The sequence below is a fragment of the Papaver somniferum genome, unplaced genomic scaffold (genome assembly GCF_003573695.1).
Source record: "Papaver somniferum cultivar HN1 unplaced genomic scaffold, ASM357369v1 unplaced-scaffold_11, whole genome shotgun sequence".
In the NCBI taxonomy this organism is placed as follows: domain Eukaryota; kingdom Viridiplantae; phylum Streptophyta; class Magnoliopsida; order Ranunculales; family Papaveraceae; genus Papaver; species Papaver somniferum.
This window is the reverse complement of record NW_020619936.1, coordinates 482,322-501,328: the sequence shown is the minus strand read 5'-3', so window position 1 is coordinate 501,328 and position 19,007 is coordinate 482,322. Positions and strand designations below refer to the sequence as shown.

Below are 19,007 nucleotides of genomic sequence, written 5' to 3'. Positions count from 1 at the left end.
TCCATCTGTTACCTACCCCCATTGAAGTTTGCAGTTTAGCATGTACATCTCCAATGATAATTCCTAATACAAGTAAGTCGCATTACCATAATCTGCAATCCAAAAATACCCAGAAGTTTAATCAATTCTTTGTCCCAGCCTGGATACGGACTGAAGTTAACCGGTTGTTTGATTTTGGTATCAAACTTGGAATTATCTTCCCCACAATGCCGAATCATACTAGGAAATTCTTAATTTCAAGGATTTCCAGCTCCGGACCTGTTATCAAACCAATTCCCATCCTTCCAACAAAGAAACAAATCCATGAAGACTTTGCTGTCCAGAATGTTATTTGTGTTGATGGTGTAGATAATATATCCGTACACGAAGAGCTTCAGTATGCACTGCCTTTACCAGGTCTAGAAGACTCATTTTTCGTGAACATTGATGATGCAGAACCATTTTAACTTTCAGACACAAGCACGCCTGAATTTCTACCTGGTTTTGAACCCCTTACAGAGGACATCTCAGGTGAGGATTTTTCGAGTATATGTATGGATTATGTGTCACAGCCTGTTCTACCACTTAAGCTATGAAATGAATTGAAGAGGCTGGGTATTTCAGTTGAAGTAATTAACTCTCCTCCTTCCAGAGCAAGAAGGTCAGCCAGTTCTAGGGGAAAATACTGTTCCAGATGAGTCTTAAGATCCTAACTTGGAATGTTAGAGGTCTAAACTCTAGATGTAGAAGGAAAGTGGTGCATAAGATGATACATATGATTAAAGCTCCCATTATAATTCTTCAAGAAACAAAAATGATGCATTTTTCATCTTGGGACATTAAGCAGATTTGTGGACACAAGAATGTTGGCTGGACTTTACAACAATCTGTAGGGAACTCGGGTGGTATGTTAATCCTTTGGGATAGAGATTTTGTGGAAGTTACTGACTCACTCGTTGGTGATTATACTCTTTCAATGCTCTGTACAAACAAGATTCACAACTTTGAGTGGGTTCTCACGAATGTTTATGGGCCGAACAAACCTGTTGAGCGAACTAATTTTTGGATTGAGCTTGATAATATTTGTAGATATTGGATCAATCTTCCTTGGTGTATTGGTGGCGACTTCAACAAAATAACAAAGTGTGCTGAGAAGAAGAATTGCAAGAAGATTACAAGAAGTATGCATAACTTCAACCATTTCATAGTTGAACATGACCTGATTGACCTGCCTCTAAAGGGAGGAAGATACACTTGGTCAAATGGTCAAGCAAACCTGGTAATGTGCAGATTCGACAGGTTTCTTATATCCCCATCCTTTGAACAACACTTGTCATTTGTTACCCAATTATCCAAAGCCAGACCCACCTATGATCACATCCCACTCCTTTTAGATATTTCTGACCCATCATGGGGACCTAGTCCTTTTAGGTTTGAAGTTATGTGGTTCTTGGAGAATGTATTCTTACAATTATTAGAATATTGGTGGATTTCTTTTTGTTTTGCAGGTACTCCTAGCACTGTGCTATGGTTGAAGTTAAAAGTACTTAAAGAGAAGCTAAAAATCTGGAACAAAGAGGTATTTGGTCACACCAACACGAGGCTGAATGCTATTCTCTCTAATATTCAAACACTTGATGGACTTTCGGAAGATAATATTCTTAATGAAGAGGAGCGGATTATGCAATTTCAGAACAAAGTGGAGTTTGAGAAGATTTCAAAGATGGAGGAAACTTCATTGAAAATCAAATCAAATACTAAATGGTTACAAGAAGGAGATAGGAACACATCATTCTTCATCAGTAACACATCTGCTAGAAGAAGATACAACAAAATCAGACAACTTTACATTGGTGATAAATTGGTTTCTGACAGAGGAAGGCTTGAAGATCATATAGTGGAGTACTATAAAACACTATTTACTGAAGAAGAAGTTATAAGACCTGATTTAGAGGGGATTGAATTTGATTCTATCACCTACACGGAAGCTTCTATTTTAGAAGCTAATTTTAATGAAGAAGAAGTTTTGCATGCTACAGTGACTTAGCTAATGATAAAGCTCCGGGTCTGGATGGTTTTCCAATACTTTTCTTTAAGAAGTGTTGGCGTTTTATCAAGGAAGATATTATGAGTACGGTAAACGAAATTTGCACTACAGGTACTATCAACTCTAAACATAACTCTACTTTCATTACTCTTGTACCTAAAAAAGATCATATTGAGACTATAAAAGATTTTAGACCTATTTGTCTTCTTACAAGCGTCTACAAGATCATAGCAAAAGTTCTAGCTACAAGGCTTAAACTTGTTATGGATAAGCTCATCTCTCCGGTGCAATGTGCATATATTGAAGGTAGTCAAATAATTGATGGTACATTAATTGCTAATGAGTTGGTGGACTCCATACTTAGGTCTGGAAAACCTGGAATTGTGTGCAAAATTGATTTTTAGAAGGCTTTTGACAGAATAAACTGGAGATATCTCGAATTTGTATTACAACAAATGGGTTTCAGCAAGAAATGGTGTGATTGGTTGAGGTTTTGCTACTCTACTTATTCCTTTTCGGTTCTTATTAATGGGTCTTCATTCGGTTACTTCACTAGTACTAGAGGTGTAAGACAAGGTTGTCCGGTTTCTGCTCTTTTGTTTAATATTGCTATGAAAGGTTTTTCTAGATTCATGGATAAAGCATCCAATCAAAGTTTATTCAGTGGCTTCTCTGTTTCCCCTACAAGCATCATAGTCAATCACCTTTATTATGCAGATGACACTATTTTCTTTGTTGATAATAACAAGGAAGAGTTACATAACTTATTCTCTGTTTTACATTGCTTTGAGTTCATCGCTGGTCTAAAGGTAAATACATCTAAAACTAGACTCATTGGTGTTGGGGATGTACCTGACTTAGCTATCTGGGCTGAGGAATTCGGTTGTTCAACTGATTGCTTATCTTTTATGTATCTGGGGATGCTTCTTGGTGCAAAGTCTGGCTCTAAAGTAATTTGGGATCCAATTTTTGAGAAGTTTGAGGCTAGATTATCTATTTGGAGAAGGATCTCTTTATCTAGAGGAGGTAAACTTGCTCTTCTAAAATGTATCTTGTCTTCTCTTCCCACTTATTATTCTTCGTTGTTTAAGGCCTCTGCTTCAGTTATTAAGATCCTAGAAAAGAAGATGCGTAATTTCTTATGGGAATACAAGGATGGTGCAAACACATCTCATTTAGTTAATTGGGACATGGTCCGTGCAACTAAAGAGAGAGGTGGTCTTGGTGTTTGCCAAGTTAATCTAATTAATTAAGCACTATTGGCTAAATGGTGTTTGACGTATGGTGTCGAAAAGAATAAACTCTGGTACAAAATTATAGTAGACAAATATGGGGATGATTTCTCCTTTTGGAATCCTGGTAAAATAACTCAATCTTATGGTGTTTCTTGTTGGCGGAGCATTGATGAAATGGCAAGCTTAATCTACGATAACTGCACATTGTATTTACATTCAGGTAGAGCAATTTCCTTTTAGAATGATGTATGATGTGGTCAACTTCCTCTAGCAACTGTTTATCCAAATTTGTGTAAGTTATCAAGAGATAGAAACGTCAAGTTAGCATACATGGTATCTTCGGACGGTAATTGGAAGTTTGATTTCAAGAGAGTACTTCATTCTTAAGAGGTTGAAGATTACGCTGCACTTCTAACTGTTATTGGCGACAACCCACCAGCTCGGGATGGATTGCCAGACACGAGAAGATGGAGACTCAACACCACGGGGGTCTTTACAGTCAAATCACTTTATGCAAAACTGGTTAGTGAATTTGGTATCGACAACTTTCCGTATCATTTTATTTGGAAGTCTGCATGCAATACCTCCTAAGATCAGTATCTTAATGTGAAGTCTAATTCATGGTAAACTGAATACCATAGATGTACTTCTACACAAAGGTATGAACTTGTATAATTCTTGTGCTTTATGTGGAATTGGTGGTGAGTCGCAAGACCACTTATTTCTCCATTGTAAGATATGGTTTAGCCTGATCCCTAAAACAGGTTGGGTGTGGGTTCTGCCTGGTTCTATGAAGATCTTAGCAGATATGTGGCATCACCATTTATTCTCAAGCTCTGGTAATTATATTTGGGATTTGAAATTCCGGCAGAAATTGTCAGTACGATTTGGAGAGAAAGGAACTGTAGACGTTTCGAAACTCAATATCTTTATAAAACAGATGATGACTTGGTTAACGAAGTTAAATCTGCAGTCCTAGCTTGGGCAGCTGCAATAGGACATCGTATTCACTTGAGTTTCTCAAGTTCTGTGTTAAATACCTGGGATTCTATCTTCATGTAATGTATAGCTTTTTTTTTCATCTACCTCTGGTAGAAACTACGTACATTCTTCTACTTCTTAATACAACTTCCCTTTTGATCAAAAAAAAAGTATGAGGAATATCCCCATTCGTATCACACACGTGTTTTTAGATATCGGGAGTATGTCCAAGATCCATATGTGATTTTAGAATCGATAGGTGTTTAAATTGCGTAGATATATGAACTACAACAAAAAGTGCTATAAATCACACACTAAAGTTCACAATTTATGAACACTAAATAATAGCCACTAACCAAATTGGCCTTCCTTATAGCAAGCAGGGCTTACAAAGGAAAAAAAACCTTCACCAAATTTCTGCAGTTATGTATATTGGGAAACAAATATAAACGTTAAGCTAGAAAAATCCCATGCGCGACGATGTCTTCTCTGTTGTTGAAGTACCTCAAATATCTTTGAAAGTTATATATTTCGTTTGACTTCAACATTGGACTGTTGTACGTCTTCTCTCTAATTGCTCATCCGAAACATGAAAGAAAAACATTCTCAGATACCTCAACATTTGGCTGGTGTCGCACAAAGCAACTTTCTCAACATATCCCGTTCCTTCAAGAGAAAGAGGTTATTATCTTGAAGTTTCCTATTTCACCGAATGTCATTCTACTTATTGCTTATACTTCTTTAGGGGACCAGTGCTGAGTCAGAGGGGTTGGAAGATATAATCAAGTCAGGTGCGATGGTGTGAACCTGCATGAGGACTGGGGAACCACCCCGCTACAATTGACAATTGTTGTGTCGAAGACAAATATCATGTTCAAGTAAACAATCTTACTTATTTTAATTCCTCCTTATTTTGTAAGTTCTATATTTACTTGACGCCATATCATTTTTAACAGGTTAGTATCATACAGACACATTGAATGAATCTAGAGACGTAAAACATACTATAACTACTTTTAATATAGTAATCCGTACTTACCACATGTGAATTTTTACAACACCTTTCTTGCTCATTCAATTTTTATATCCAAGTTTAGTGGATTTGTTAAATAATTTCCCAACCTTTTTTGAGCATTAAAGGTGCAGGTGGCAGTCATGCTCCGAAATTATCGAAGAGTGTGCACTGTGATGCACAGCCGCAGACGCGGACATGACGCAGACGCGAAAAGTGCCAAATTTTTAAAAAATTAGGTCGCGGACACGTATATACATATTTTATTTATATAATATAATCATGTATTTATACATCAAAGTCAAGTATTTCGATCCTAAAAATTAGAATATGATGCTACATGTGTATAAATTTCAAAAGAAAAGAAGATATCTTTGGTTATACATGCCGAAGGTCAACCAATCAGTCACTATTAAACACATGCCACGATCAAAACACATTCTTAAAACAACACATGCACAACTAAGGGTATATGTGATGTCATTTCCCATTACAAAACCCTAATAAAGACCTAAACTATTGATCTAAATATTTGTCTTTCTTCGTTTGGTTAATAATAGTAAAAACAAAAGAAAAAGTTTAAATGAAAATGAAAATAAAAAGGCGTCGGATACGCGTCATCGGTGCGTCCAAACCAGATGCGTGCATGACGCGCAAATTAATGCATTGGACACACGTCGTATCAGTGTTTCACACGCGTCCCGTGTCCGACGCGAGTCGGACGCGAACACGGCTCAAGAAATGGAGCGTCCATGCAACCCATTGGGTGCAGTAAAAATTCTTGCCTTGATCTACCAACCTATACCGTCCTTTTAATTCCAATATAGTGTGATGTCAATGATGGTTCTTTGGATGAACTCCGAATTTTCTCTGATTCAGATAACCAGGAACGTATATACTTCTTTTGTCAGTCACTGCAGACATCAAGTTATTTTTCCATTTCGTTTATAATTAGATGGCCTGGATCATCTCATAACATGGGCTTTTGCATTTTATGATACCAGAGTACCCTGTCATTAGGTATATTGCTGGTTACTGAGCCGCTTAACCACCAAACTGATCCCATCAAGTGTAAAATCAACTGCCTTGAAGATGCGTCCGACAAACATTAGACACGGCCATGTGGTGTTAATTTTGGAACTACGTGAAATGCATAATATTCACAGTTAGAAAGGAAATTAAAATGACTCGACTATGTTTTTAGTCTTTAGAAACGAACTGACTCATCGGACATCAGGTATAATGATTGACTCATTTGAGCGAAAAGATTCCATGTTGATGGTGCGAAGCGAACTGGGTAATCCCCGTTGGTTAATGGTCAAAGAAGTTGAAGTATATTCTCAATGTTTTTATTTTACATTTGTAGTGTTGACATTTTTTTAGTCTTATGTAAATTTTGCCTAATGAATTTAGTTGTGTTCTTTTTTGTCCAACAGATGGAACAACTAGATGATTGATGAGCTAACGAACAAAGAAACTGGTAAGTGTACGCTAGAGCCTTTCTTTGGGATATCCCTGGAAACATATTAACATATACTTTTTGAGAAGTAGATGCAAACTCATGCACAATATCGTCGAACAAGATAGTTTTTTTTTTTGTGTGTCTGTGTGTGTTAAAGTTGCCCTTTTGTCTCTCATCTCTGTAAAGTACTCTTTCACATATCCTCAACATATCTTATTAATTGTATTGTTTTGTGCATATATATATGCAGTAGGTGTTGATCATACAGTGTTCGGGCAAGGTGCATGATCAGCTGACAATGTTTAGTAGCAATGGAAAATGAACTGGGCTTCTGGTCATCGATCTAACTTTTTTTCTTCATTTTTTCCCTTTGCTCAGTAATTTAAGTTGGTTTCTATGGTTTACGAGCAAAACCACATGTTAAATATATATGAAAACAAAATTACTGTACTTGAAGATATTACAAAATTACTATACTTGAATGTATAAAAGTTAAATTTATTTAAAATGGTATTCAACTTTGCATGGAGTTAATCCAAGAAAGTGAATGGTTTGTGGCATTTCTCCTCCATGCATGTTTATCCCTTTATTTGTTCTGATATGCGATTTTGATGTTTTTCTCTCTTTGGACACCAATTAAGTTCTACAAGTTGGAAAAGCGGCACACGTGAACGCAAATAAACAAAGAAGATTAAACATATTAGAGAGAAATTATCATCTTACACCCGAATAAATTTTTTATAACTGGGCTGAAGAAAATGAGCAATACTGCACCTTTACCTTTGTGCACAAGGAGAGTGTCAGAGTGTCAAATACTCCTACCTTAATTGGCGGCCATAACTTCTAATTGGGGCCGTGCACTAAGGGACAAAAAAGATCACCCAATCCTAATTTGGGTCATCCCTTAAAAAAATATTTTCTAAATGGCAACACTGTCCTTATATGATTAGTATTAGGAATTAATTAGTTTGATTGGTGTGGTAAGTGTATTTAGATTAAATATTTTCTAAATGGAAAAACTGCCCTTATATGATTAAAATCTGATTTTAAATTTGTGGAAAATGTGTTTTATGTGTTGAGAAGAAGAGGAGGAGTTTTGAGAGGAAAACCTAGGGTTTTCACAAATGAGTGATTCAAGTGGAGGGAATGAGATTGGTGAAGCTTCAAATAACAACAATGTTTGTGTTGATGGTAAGAGTGTCTCAACTAATGATATGGGTTGGATGTTTGATGAGGAGATGTTGATAGAGGAAGGCATGAACAATGGTTGGAATGAAGATCCCATTGCTCAAGATGAAGGAACCAACACTCAAAATGAGGAACCACAAGGCCAAAACAATCAAGTAAACTTCATATACTCTTCAAATTGTCTGAATGGTGCTCCAAGTGGTCGATTGATGGCCACCATTGAAACATCCAGTGTTAGGGTCGTTATAGTCGGGTGTAGGATAAACTAACGACTCTCTGTAGTCGTCAGCCTTTTTGAGATTATTTTGACGACTTTCACCTGCAACTTTTACATGTTATGAAAAATCGTTAGCGTTGTTTGATGAACATTGACGACTCTTTTAGCTAGGTCACGCAGAGTCGTTAGTCTTTTTTCACCTCTATCCAGAAATATTATAAACACTTACGACTCTATCCAGAAATATTCTTTCCATCTCCTGGATGTTTTGGGAAAAATGGTCGTTAGATCTCTATTTGAGGATATTAACGACTCTGTGTGTTGAAGTGGTAAATACAATTAGGATCGTCAAAGTACTATAAAAAGAAGATGACGACCCTTGGTATGAGGAAGGGAAATGTTGTCTGCATTGGAGTACTACATGGTTCTAACGAGCATACTTGAAAACATAGTATGTTCAACAAACACGGGAGTTACCAACACACACTTAAGTTCAAACCAAACAAAGACTCCAAACCAAACACATAAGTTGTTTCAACACACACTTAAGTTCAATTCATAAAGTAAAATTAACATAAGTTGAAGTCGACCATCTCGACCTCTACCACCACCTTACTGCCTCTTGGTTCGGTGATAGAAAATGATACCTCACTCGGCCTTATTCCGCGCAATGGACCGGCAAGTAAGTATTTATCGTTGCGGGGAGGTTTCAAAGGAGGAGTTATGGTGATTTCAACCTTGTCTTTCGTTTTCTTGTCACTACATTCCAAACACGATTTTTTTTTTATAAGACATCAACTTTATCTCTATCAGTTAAAGAGTCATCAATGATATGCTCTAGCAAACTAACGACTCTTCATTACAAAGTAACGACTGTAATTTATAAAGTAACGACTCTTTGCAAAAATTGGACAGTGAGGATGATTTTGGTCCTTAAAGGGTCGTTAAAGATTAAACTTGGGTCGTCAAACAAGTAACTGCCGACCCAATAAAAGAGATGACGACTCTAGGGATTATAGATTACTGACGACTCTAGTCTAGGGATTATATACTACTGACGACTCTATCATTTTATCCAACAGAAGGCAGTTCAAGTTCAACCCAGAGTCGTTACGCACTAATTTGAGGTCGTCAAACTACAGTCGTCATCTTCAACCTAATATGGCGAAAACTCTATTCTAGGGCACAAAAGGTCGAAGTAGCAGAACAAGGGCCGTCATATTTACACTAACATGTTAACGATTTTTCATAGAAAAAGCATGCAATGTAAGAGTCGTTAGGGTATTATTTCTTCGATACTAACGACTCTCACTCTGTAACTTCTATTTTTCAGTTACCAATCTCGATTACACAATAAAAAAACAACAAAAACATCGAATAGCAGGTGGTTTTGAGTTCATGTACCCTCTAATTGGAGCCATTCCCTTTTTGGGTTTCGATTTGCTTGCTTCAGGAGATCTTCGCCCGTACACCTTTGCATTCACCGTATCTACAAGATTAGGAATTTGAAGTGCTTTGCGAGCGGTTTGCTTTGTTTTAGCCATATTTATAGAATAATTTAATCGTCGATTAAAGTTTTATCATCGACGATTACGCGATGAATCGGTTCGAAGAATTTTTCTCGGTGGAGGTGGAGTCGTTAATGGTGAAGGTGGAGAAGAGAAAGGGAGGAGAGGAAGATGAAGATGAAAAGCAAAATTGATTTTCTCTTTGATTTAATTAGGGTATATAGATTAGGGGCCTTAATTAGGATAGTTTATTAGCGAAACTGATTTTCAATTAGTGAAGGGTAAAATAGTATATTCATATTGCGATATTTACACCCATGAAAATTTTGGGGGGCAAACAAAATTCCATGGCCCCCAATTAAACTAGGCAAATAATCTCACTCAACTAATTCGATGTGATCAAAAATAATTATTCAGCTAAATTATATTTATTTAGATTAAATAGGTATTAGTGTTAAATTTTTGAACTCACTACTTTTAAGACGTATACTTATTCTCCGTCCACCCTCTGCTATCAAATTTTAAATCGTGACATTTATGAATTTTGTGGAACTCATTATAATTATTAATTTATTGGATGGTATTCGTGCCTCAATTATACTATACTATATACTATGTAGTTTCATTTAAGCTTATTTTTTGTTTCATGTTGATTTAGACCATACACGGACAATTTATAAGAAATTAGGTATGACCTGAATAGGCTGGTAATTTGAAAATCCTTTTTAGCTTGACCACAATTCGAATTAAATATGATTTAAGCATTTCTAACACAAAATTCTTTGGCAGGTAAAGAATATCATAATTTGGAAGTCTTTTGTAGACAAAGGATATCCTTTTTAGCTTGGCAACAATTCTTTTGCACGAATGAAAATCTATTCCATTCATACTTTCAACATGTGCAAGTTTTTTTTGTTCCCGATTGTAAAGATGGAATATATTACCAAAGGAACCAAGAGACGAAGTTCATAGAAACCGAAAGAAAAAATAGAAACCAGGAATGATGTTGTCAAGTTATCACCATAAGACATGTTGTGATCATTAGACAACAAACCTGTGTTCATGCAAGTCTTTTTAAATTCCGTGTATGTCATAATTTGATTACTAAAGAGTATCCTGCTTACCCATCATTGAAGAAAATAAGACTAATCAAGAATTTTCCGAAAAATGTTCTAATGCATTTGGGCAACGGGTGCTGGACGAAGCCCCGCCACACCGATCAATACCCACTGGCCCCGTGTATAGCACGAGTTACATACTTGTATAACATAATTTTTTGTATGGACGTAATATGAGAAATAACTCGATGGGATAACAAAAGAAATTTCGTAAATGCATGTAGTAAGTAAATTCTTTTTACCAATTCAAAGGACCGGTGACTATAGCCTTATTATCCTAGGTTAATCCCTTGCTAGACCCGTCCTTACGAATGAACCTCCCCAGCTACATTTTCTTTTCTTTGGAAGTGTGTTTCTTTATAATCCGTGTTGCATCCGTTAATTCTGAACTAATCAGCAGCAAGAAGACTTTCGCATAGACTTTGACATGGTCATGATAGTGTTGTTTTCCTTGTTCCCTATGTTAGCTTATCATTAATTCCCAAGTCTACCTAGGCCCTGGATATGTATATATATATATATAACTCGAGTACAAAAAACTGGTAGTGCAACTTTGACTGAGATCATTATTACCTTTCCTCCTCCATAAAGACCCCAAACCTACACTATACAACTTGCTTGTTGGCTATGCACAGTGAATATCTATAAGCGTCAAAATTTTATGTATGAAAAAACTTCTTTGATGTACCGGTATGCACAGTGAATATAACCCATCCAGGCATCCACTATATGATCATGAGTTTTCAGCAATTTAATTTTGCAAACTACTACGAATTTTAAAAAAGATTAAAAACTCCTCTCAAGATTGGGTTAAGTGTTAAGTTAGATCATTAATTTTATGGCCTATATACTTGTAATACGATCTATCCAACCAGAGTTCCCCTTCAAATTAATGAAGTCTTCTTTCTTCACCTTAGAAAGGGGACTTGGGAAGAATACCAACCCACCCCAGTTCCCCGCTACTTCAGTTTTTTTCCCTCCTCAGATTTCTTCCTCCTAAATTTGGATTATTGTAACGAACTCCTCCTTCCACTCGATTTTAGTTCATCACTGATCACTAAACGAACATCAAAAGCTAGGAGGGCTGCAGGGGGTGCTGAAAATATGGTGGAAAAGATGAAAAAGGAATTTTCATATCAACAAATGCTTGTAGGAAATGTCAGTAAGAAATTTTAGGTTGTTGCAGTAGAAACATTGGCTAATTCCTGAGGAAAGATGCCAATTTTCCTGCATGGTCTCAATGAATATCGGTTGATTTAACTTACAAATTCTTACTGTTCCAACGATACATAGAACAACATTCTTTTCATTCTTTTAAAACAATTAATTCCACTGTATTGGTACAACAACTCTCTAACTGAATTCTTATGTATTTTTAGGACTCGTCATAATAATAATGCTGGTCAAGATGTAAAACCAGCCACAGATTGTACAACTCGATTCATCCTAAGTAAGGCACCTCCTAGCTAGCTAGGCTTTTACTTTTACATGGTCATGGTCTTACTATGATACTATCCTTGTTGCTCCTCCTGTCGGCGGTTTTCTTGGCCTCGACCCTGCTAGGTGATTCCAGATGGATTTTTTATTTTTTTTTTAATCAAAAGAGAAAATTTATTCAAGAAAAAGAATGTACAAGGTTCTACAAGAAGTAGATAACGGAAAAGGAAATAGAAAGCAGCAAGATTACACAAACAAGGTTTCTCAATTAGCCATTATAGAGAAAGCATAATTGATATGAAGTCTTCTACCAGCTGCATTTTCCCAAGAGAATATTAAAGATTTAACTTCCACCTCCAAGTCTAAATCCGTTTTGTAAACATGATTTTGCTCAAAAATACGTTTACTTCTTTCCGTCCAGAGAGTAAAAACAACTGCAGATGGTATTAGGCTCCAAATGTAATTTCCTGTATTTGAAAAATTCGTATGATGCCAACCAATTGCTAACATATTAAAACTTCTCGAAAGTACCCAGGATCATAAGCTACTTGGAATTGTTGCAGACCAAAATTTATGCGCAATTTTACAGTGGAGAAAAATATGATCATGCGACTCCGTATCATCACCACACAGGATACACGAGTTATTAATGTCTACCCCTTTAGCTTGTAGCATATCAATTGTGTTCAGCTTCTCATGCACAATACACCAAACTAGAAAGTTAATCTTAAGTGGGACTGACTCCTTCCAGATAAACTGATAAGGAAAATCTGCGATACCAGAGTCTTCCATCAATTCCAGATGAATCGATTCACATTAAATTCTTAAAAATGAATTAATATCGTACCATGATGCAGTAATGGATCATAAATTAGTATGGACCTTTCTGCCTCACCTTGCACTTGGAGTCAACTTCTTTTTAATACATGGGTTTTTCTTTTTGATCAAAAGGGAAGTTGTATTAAAAAGTAAAAGAATGTACATAGTTTCTACCATGAAAAAACAAAGCTATAGATTATATGAAAATAGAATCACAGGTATTTAGTACAGAACTTGAGAAATTCAAGTGAATACAATGTCCTGTTGCAGCTGCCCAAGCTAGGACTGTAGATTTAACTTCGTTAACCAAACCGGACTCATTGAAAACGCACCTTATAGTAGAATAATGTACTTTGCTAAAATATCCACAAATTAGTCTTCAAAAGCAGAGTACTCTGCTTTGAAAACCATTCACTATGAGACCTATCACTATGCCATTTTTTTACTCAAAGAATATAACCCATTTGAACAAGTCATTCCGACAACACAATTAATCTCCTTTGGTTGCATTTATTTTCGTTTCAAATCAAACAAGGTTTGTGGCCCTATCACTATAGTCACGTAAAAAGAGAGAATCAGAACCTTAACTTCTACTTGTCTACCTCTTCAGCCTTCGTGCATGTCCACTGATAACCAACAATGGGTATTTACTGCAAATCCTCGACAAATTCTCATTTTCGTTCTTCAATCCTCTCCTTCTTTCAAATTATCACAATTTGTATATTCTCCCTTTCTAATAATATTCTCTCTTTCGATCAAAAAAACTTGTTCATTTAAAATATATATTACACCCGTCCATTTCACCCAGCCCATACTTCTACCCGTCCATTACGACCTGAAACTTTAAATATCTGGGCATTCGATCCATTGTCTCTTGAAAATATTGACTTCTTGTTTTAGTTTTCTTCACATTAATAAGACACCGTTCAAGAGTTCTGTAAGACGAACATATCCCGAGGACATAAGATTCAAATTAATTTTTGTTTAAGTTTTATTGAGAAATCGGTGCGGAAATGGTCACCTAGTGTGTGAACATTGTGCGCCAACCTTCCTATCCTCTTCTTTATAACTTCAAAATTTACTTGCCAAAGAAGAAGATGTTTTATGAAAGAAGATTGTAGTTGAGAAGTATGACCTTGATGGGGTGGTTTGGCTTGCAAAGTCTTATAATATTTCATTTGGCAGGGCAGCCTGGAAAGGTATTATGAAATGCAGCTTTTTTTAAGAGTTATATTAGATTCAAGGTGAATAGAGGGACTTCAGTCAGGTTTTGGCTTGATAACTGGCTCCTTCCAAATCCACTTTGCAATGTTTTTCCTAATCTATACAACTCGTCGAGAAAGAAAGATGCCTATGTGTCAGATTGTGTGGTTCACCATGTAGGGAATATCACTTGGGATATTGGACTTCATAGAAGACTCAACTCTAATGTCAGAACTGAAATGGATTGGTTGCTGTCTGAACTAAGAAATGTGACTCTAAATATGGCTGAAGAAGATGTGTTGGAGTGGTCTCTCAGCAACAAGAAGTTTTTTTACTGTCAAGTAAGCTTATGATAAATTAGCAAATCAGGATGACACTGTTCCAGTTAATAATATATTCAAGTTCATTTGGCAGTTAAAAGTTCCGCCTAAGATAGGATTTTTCTTGTGGACTATTGCTCATTCAAGCTTACCCACAAGAGACATGCTACGAAGCAGGGGGATGGAGGTGCCACAAACATGTTTATTCTGCAATGAGAACGAGTCTGCGGATCATCTTTTCATTCATTGTGTGTTTGCAAAAAAGATTTGGACTTTCTTCATCGAAAAGCTCAAGTGGTTTTTTTACTTTATCTCCAGATGTGGTGACCCTTCTTTTTTCTTGGGTGTTGCCTCAAGACGACAAGGTTAAAACACAAATCTGGAGTATTATCCCAGCTGTGATACTATGGTGTATATGGAATGAGCGCAATAACAGAGTCTTCAATGGGAAGCAAAATTCAGATAAGGCAGTAATCAGCAAAGCTCAATTCGAAATGTTCTGTTGGTGCTTGGTTTTTAAGGAGTGTCAAAGTCTCTCTTTTCCTGATGTAATTGATAACTGGCCAAGAGCATATTTCAACCCTCCTTGAGTCGTTTTTAATTTTTGGTTCAGGGAGTGGCTTCTGTTTTTTTTCTTGACAAAGGAATAGTCCGTTATTCCTTTATTTTCTTTCTTCCGGGTGGTCCAAATCTTTTGTACCCTCGTTTTTTTGATCAATATATTTTTCTTTGCCGATCAAAAAAAAACTTCAAAATTTACAACCACCATTAGAACCAAATCGAACCATGACAACATATTTGTCATGACCTTTATTTTACGGTAATTAAAGGAGATGGTGTCTCTTCTCTGCAACTTGTTCTTTTCTTTTGTGGCGAGCCAGAACCCCATGAAAGGGGCTAAATATCTTCACAGAAATATGGGGGACTAAATCTGAATATTTGGTGGACTAATCACCAATTATAGGATAAGATTAAGGGTAGTTATTCGATTATGGATATTTATGAGAAGCAGGCAGGGTCGCTTTATATATCCTGTCTGTTTTCCAAGTCCACGTAGAGCTAGACTATATTTTCTTTGAAATGCATTATTGTGTTTCCAAATCTGGCATCGTCAATAAAGACAGATTGAGAGAAAGCTTTGTATTTAGTTTGTTTTTGAAGCTTCAAAATTCTACATCTTCGGTGGAATTTAATGTATCTTATCTACAGGAACCGTCAATGAATATATTTGATTGTGAATTTTTAGCAATTTTTAAAAGTTAAGAAAATACCTCCGAAGATATGAAATTCAGAAATTCTAACATTTTTACTTCATGGTACAAAGACAGACCATTTTGACACATCTTCAAAATGCGTCATTGTACTGTCATAATTAGTATGCTTACAAATTAAACTTCTTCTGAGCCTCACCTGCACTGAGATTTACATTTTGACCAAGTTTCCAGGAAGATTCAGAAAGATATTTTTCCTGCATAATGCTCTCTGGTAAGTAAGTGTCTATATGTATTATATTCAACTTTTCCAGCTCTTCATGCACAGAATTAAAATTCATCAATTATCATCAAATCGATGGCCTTCTGCTACAACTCATCATCAACTTCTCATTTTCTTTCTTCATTCTTCTTCTTCATTTTATTCATCATAACATTACTGCATTTTCCTAGCCCAATAAGTTCAATCTCCTTCGACTTCTCAAATTTCACAGCCAATGATCCTCGAATACGTTTAGAAAATGATTTTGTTCTAGCAGGTAATGTCATAACTCTTAACGGAAATGTTGGCCGTGCAACTTACTCGAAACCTATCCAACTTTGGGATTCAAGCACTGGGAGGCTAACGGATTTTGAAACTCACTTCTCCTTCGTAATAAAGTCTATCGATAATAACTTTTGCGACGGTATCACTTTCTTCCTCTCCCCTTTCGAGTCGAGTATTCCTCCAAATTCTGGTGGTGGATATCTTGGCTTAATGAGTATGGAAGTGGCTGAAAAACACTTTATGAAAAATCAAATAGTTGCAGTGGAGTTTGACACTTTTAAGAACCCGTGGGATCCAAGTGCTGACCATGTGGGCATCGACGTTAACTCGATAACATCTGCGGCTAATGTGTCTCTAGAAAGTGGGAGTATGAAAGATGGAAGAACGGCTTATGCACAGGTTACTTATGACGCAGCTACCAAAAATCTAAGTGTATTTCTAAGTTACAATAATCCTCTTTTCAACAATTCTATTGTGAATCATATTGTTGATCTAAGCAAGGTTCTACCGGAGCAAATTAGTGTCGGATTTTCAGCTTCCGTGCATGACAGTTCTAATGGCCAGTACAACATTCATTCCTGGCGATTCAATTCCACTTTGGAATATGTTGGAAAGGAAACAAGTAAATCCTTCAAAAAAAGAAGAAGATTGGTGGTTGTGCAAGAAGTTCTTATAGTTGTTGTTGTGGGTATTTTTTGTTTTGGGCTTGGTTTTGCTTCACATTTCTTGTGGAAGAAGAGGAGTAGCTCAAGGAAGAATAGTAATCATGACGACAATGTAAATCCTGATGTGTTGATGAACAATGAATTTGAGAAAAAAAAGGGACCTAAGAGGTTCTCGTATAAAGAACTGGTTGATGCAACTAGTAACTTTGATGAGGGAGGGAAACTTGGAGAGGGGGGATTCGGGGGTGTTTATAAAGGGTTTTTGAGTGGCATGGATGTCGCCATTAAGAAGATATCTGGGGGATCACAACAGGGAAAAAAAGAATATGAATCAGAAGTAAGGATTATAAGCCAGTTACGTCATAGAAATTTGGTTAAACTCATTGGTTGGTACCACGAAGAAAATGAATTGCTTCTCGTTTACGAATTGATGCCAAACAGAAGCCTCGATAAACATTTATTTCGAGGTGCAAATGTTCTCCCTTGGGATGTCAGATATAAAATAGCCATTGGGTTAGCTTCTGCATTACTATATTTACATGAAGAATGGGAACAATGTGTAGTTCACAGAGATATTAAATCAAGTAATATAATGTTGGATTCGGATTTTAATGCTAAACTCGGTGATTTCGGTCTAGCAAGGCTTATTGATCCTGACCGGAGTTGTAAAACAACGGTTAGCGCCGGCACCATGAATTATGTAGCACCAGAATGTTTAAGAACGGGTAAGACAAGTAAAAGATCCGATGTTTTTAGTTTCGGGATCGTTGCACTAGAAATTGCTTGTGGGAGAAAGCCGGTGGATGTAATTGTGGGAGTTTCACTGGTAGAGTGGGTTCGCGAACTGTACGAAAGGGGAGACATCAATGGAGCAGCCGATGAGAGACTACATTTGAATTTTGATGTACATCAGATGAAAAGTTTAATGGCTATAGGTCTATGGTGTGCTCATTCTGATCCTTATGCTAGACCTTCCATCAGGCAAGTGAATAATTTTCTCAGATTAGAATCTCCAGTGCCGAATCTTCCCTCAGACCTTCCTACTCAAGGTCATCGTACACATCGATGAGTATGTGTGTATGCTTGCTTCAATGCCATCTTTGGGTGATTCTCGGACTAATGGCATCCAGTCCTGTACATCACTGATTGTATTAATAATAATTTGCCTCAGGCGATCACTCTTCCTCAACCTTGTTCATATATGTTTTAATGTTTATAATCAGGATGAACGGACCACAACCCGACAAGCGATTAAGTACTCTAGTTTTTATCTGTAATTCATCATTATTCAAGTGCCTTCCATTTTTCTTTCTTTTCGTAAACCTACCTTTAGTTAAATAAATTAACTAGTATACTTATCTATTTATATTTGCGAAGCAGAAATTGAAGTGTGACACTGATCTATTACTTACTGCCGCGCTAAAACATAACTTAACCACTTTTGGTAGTTGAGTTTACTTAATATGATGCTTTATTACTAATTCTAAGTTTTTAATTATACTCATTGGAGGTGTTTATGAAAGAGAAGTATTTATATAATTCCATCCAGTGATTATCCGGCTAAGAATATATAATTAATGAATTTGTAACTGAAAAAATCCTTCCGAGAACCGGTGAAAATGTAGTCCTTAAAATTTGAAAATATTTATTCCTCTCGACTTTTGTTAGATATTCCTGGAACATACCTCATCAGGTTTTTCTTAGCACATAATGGCTATATGTCGTTGATATTTCGATCCACCAAATTAATTCGACTTCAAACCTCCCAACAACATTACCTTTACTTTAATTTCAAAGTGCTTTTGTTATCTGTATACTACTGTTGGTTTCTTTTGTTTCCAGGTCCGCTTAGTGCAGTTTTGACTAAGGTAATTGTTGCCCCTAATATACGTTCTTACTCACATCTCATACCACGGAAGGACCCTTTTGATAAGACAATTTTGTTTCTATAAATGCATTAATTACTTCGATGAATACCACATTTTTTTGGCTCACATGCATCACTCCAAGGAAGGTTGATCTTTTAAACACTAAGACTCCGAGAAAGACTTTAGAAAG

At 36.3% G+C, this 19,007-nt stretch overlaps 2 protein-coding genes across 2 annotated transcripts; both read left to right on the top strand.

The window, feature by feature from the left end:
- Positions 1-793: 793 nt before the first annotated feature.
- On the top strand, positions 794-2,026 carry LOC113328537. The gene has a single exon (XM_026575619.1). The coding sequence runs from the start codon at positions 794-796 to the stop codon at positions 2,024-2,026; it is 1,233 nt and encodes a 410-aa protein (XP_026431404.1).
- Positions 2,027-16,095: 14,069 nt separating this feature from the next.
- On the top strand, positions 16,096-18,018 carry LOC113328536 (L-type lectin-domain containing receptor kinase IX.1-like). Its single transcript, XM_026575618.1, has one exon. It carries the CDS (start codon positions 16,096-16,098, stop codon positions 18,016-18,018), a length of 1,923 nt encoding a protein of 640 aa, XP_026431403.1.
- The last annotated feature ends 989 nt before the right edge of the window (positions 18,019-19,007 follow it).

Bases quoted from the DNA above. Each gene is read 5' to 3' on its own strand.
- LOC113328537 (XM_026575619.1), top strand. From the start codon at position 794: ATGATGCATTTTTCATCTTGGGACATTAAGCAGATTTGTGGACACAAG.
- LOC113328536 (XM_026575618.1), top strand. From the start codon at position 16,096: ATGGCCTTCTGCTACAACTCATCATCAACTTCTCATTTTCTTTCTTCA.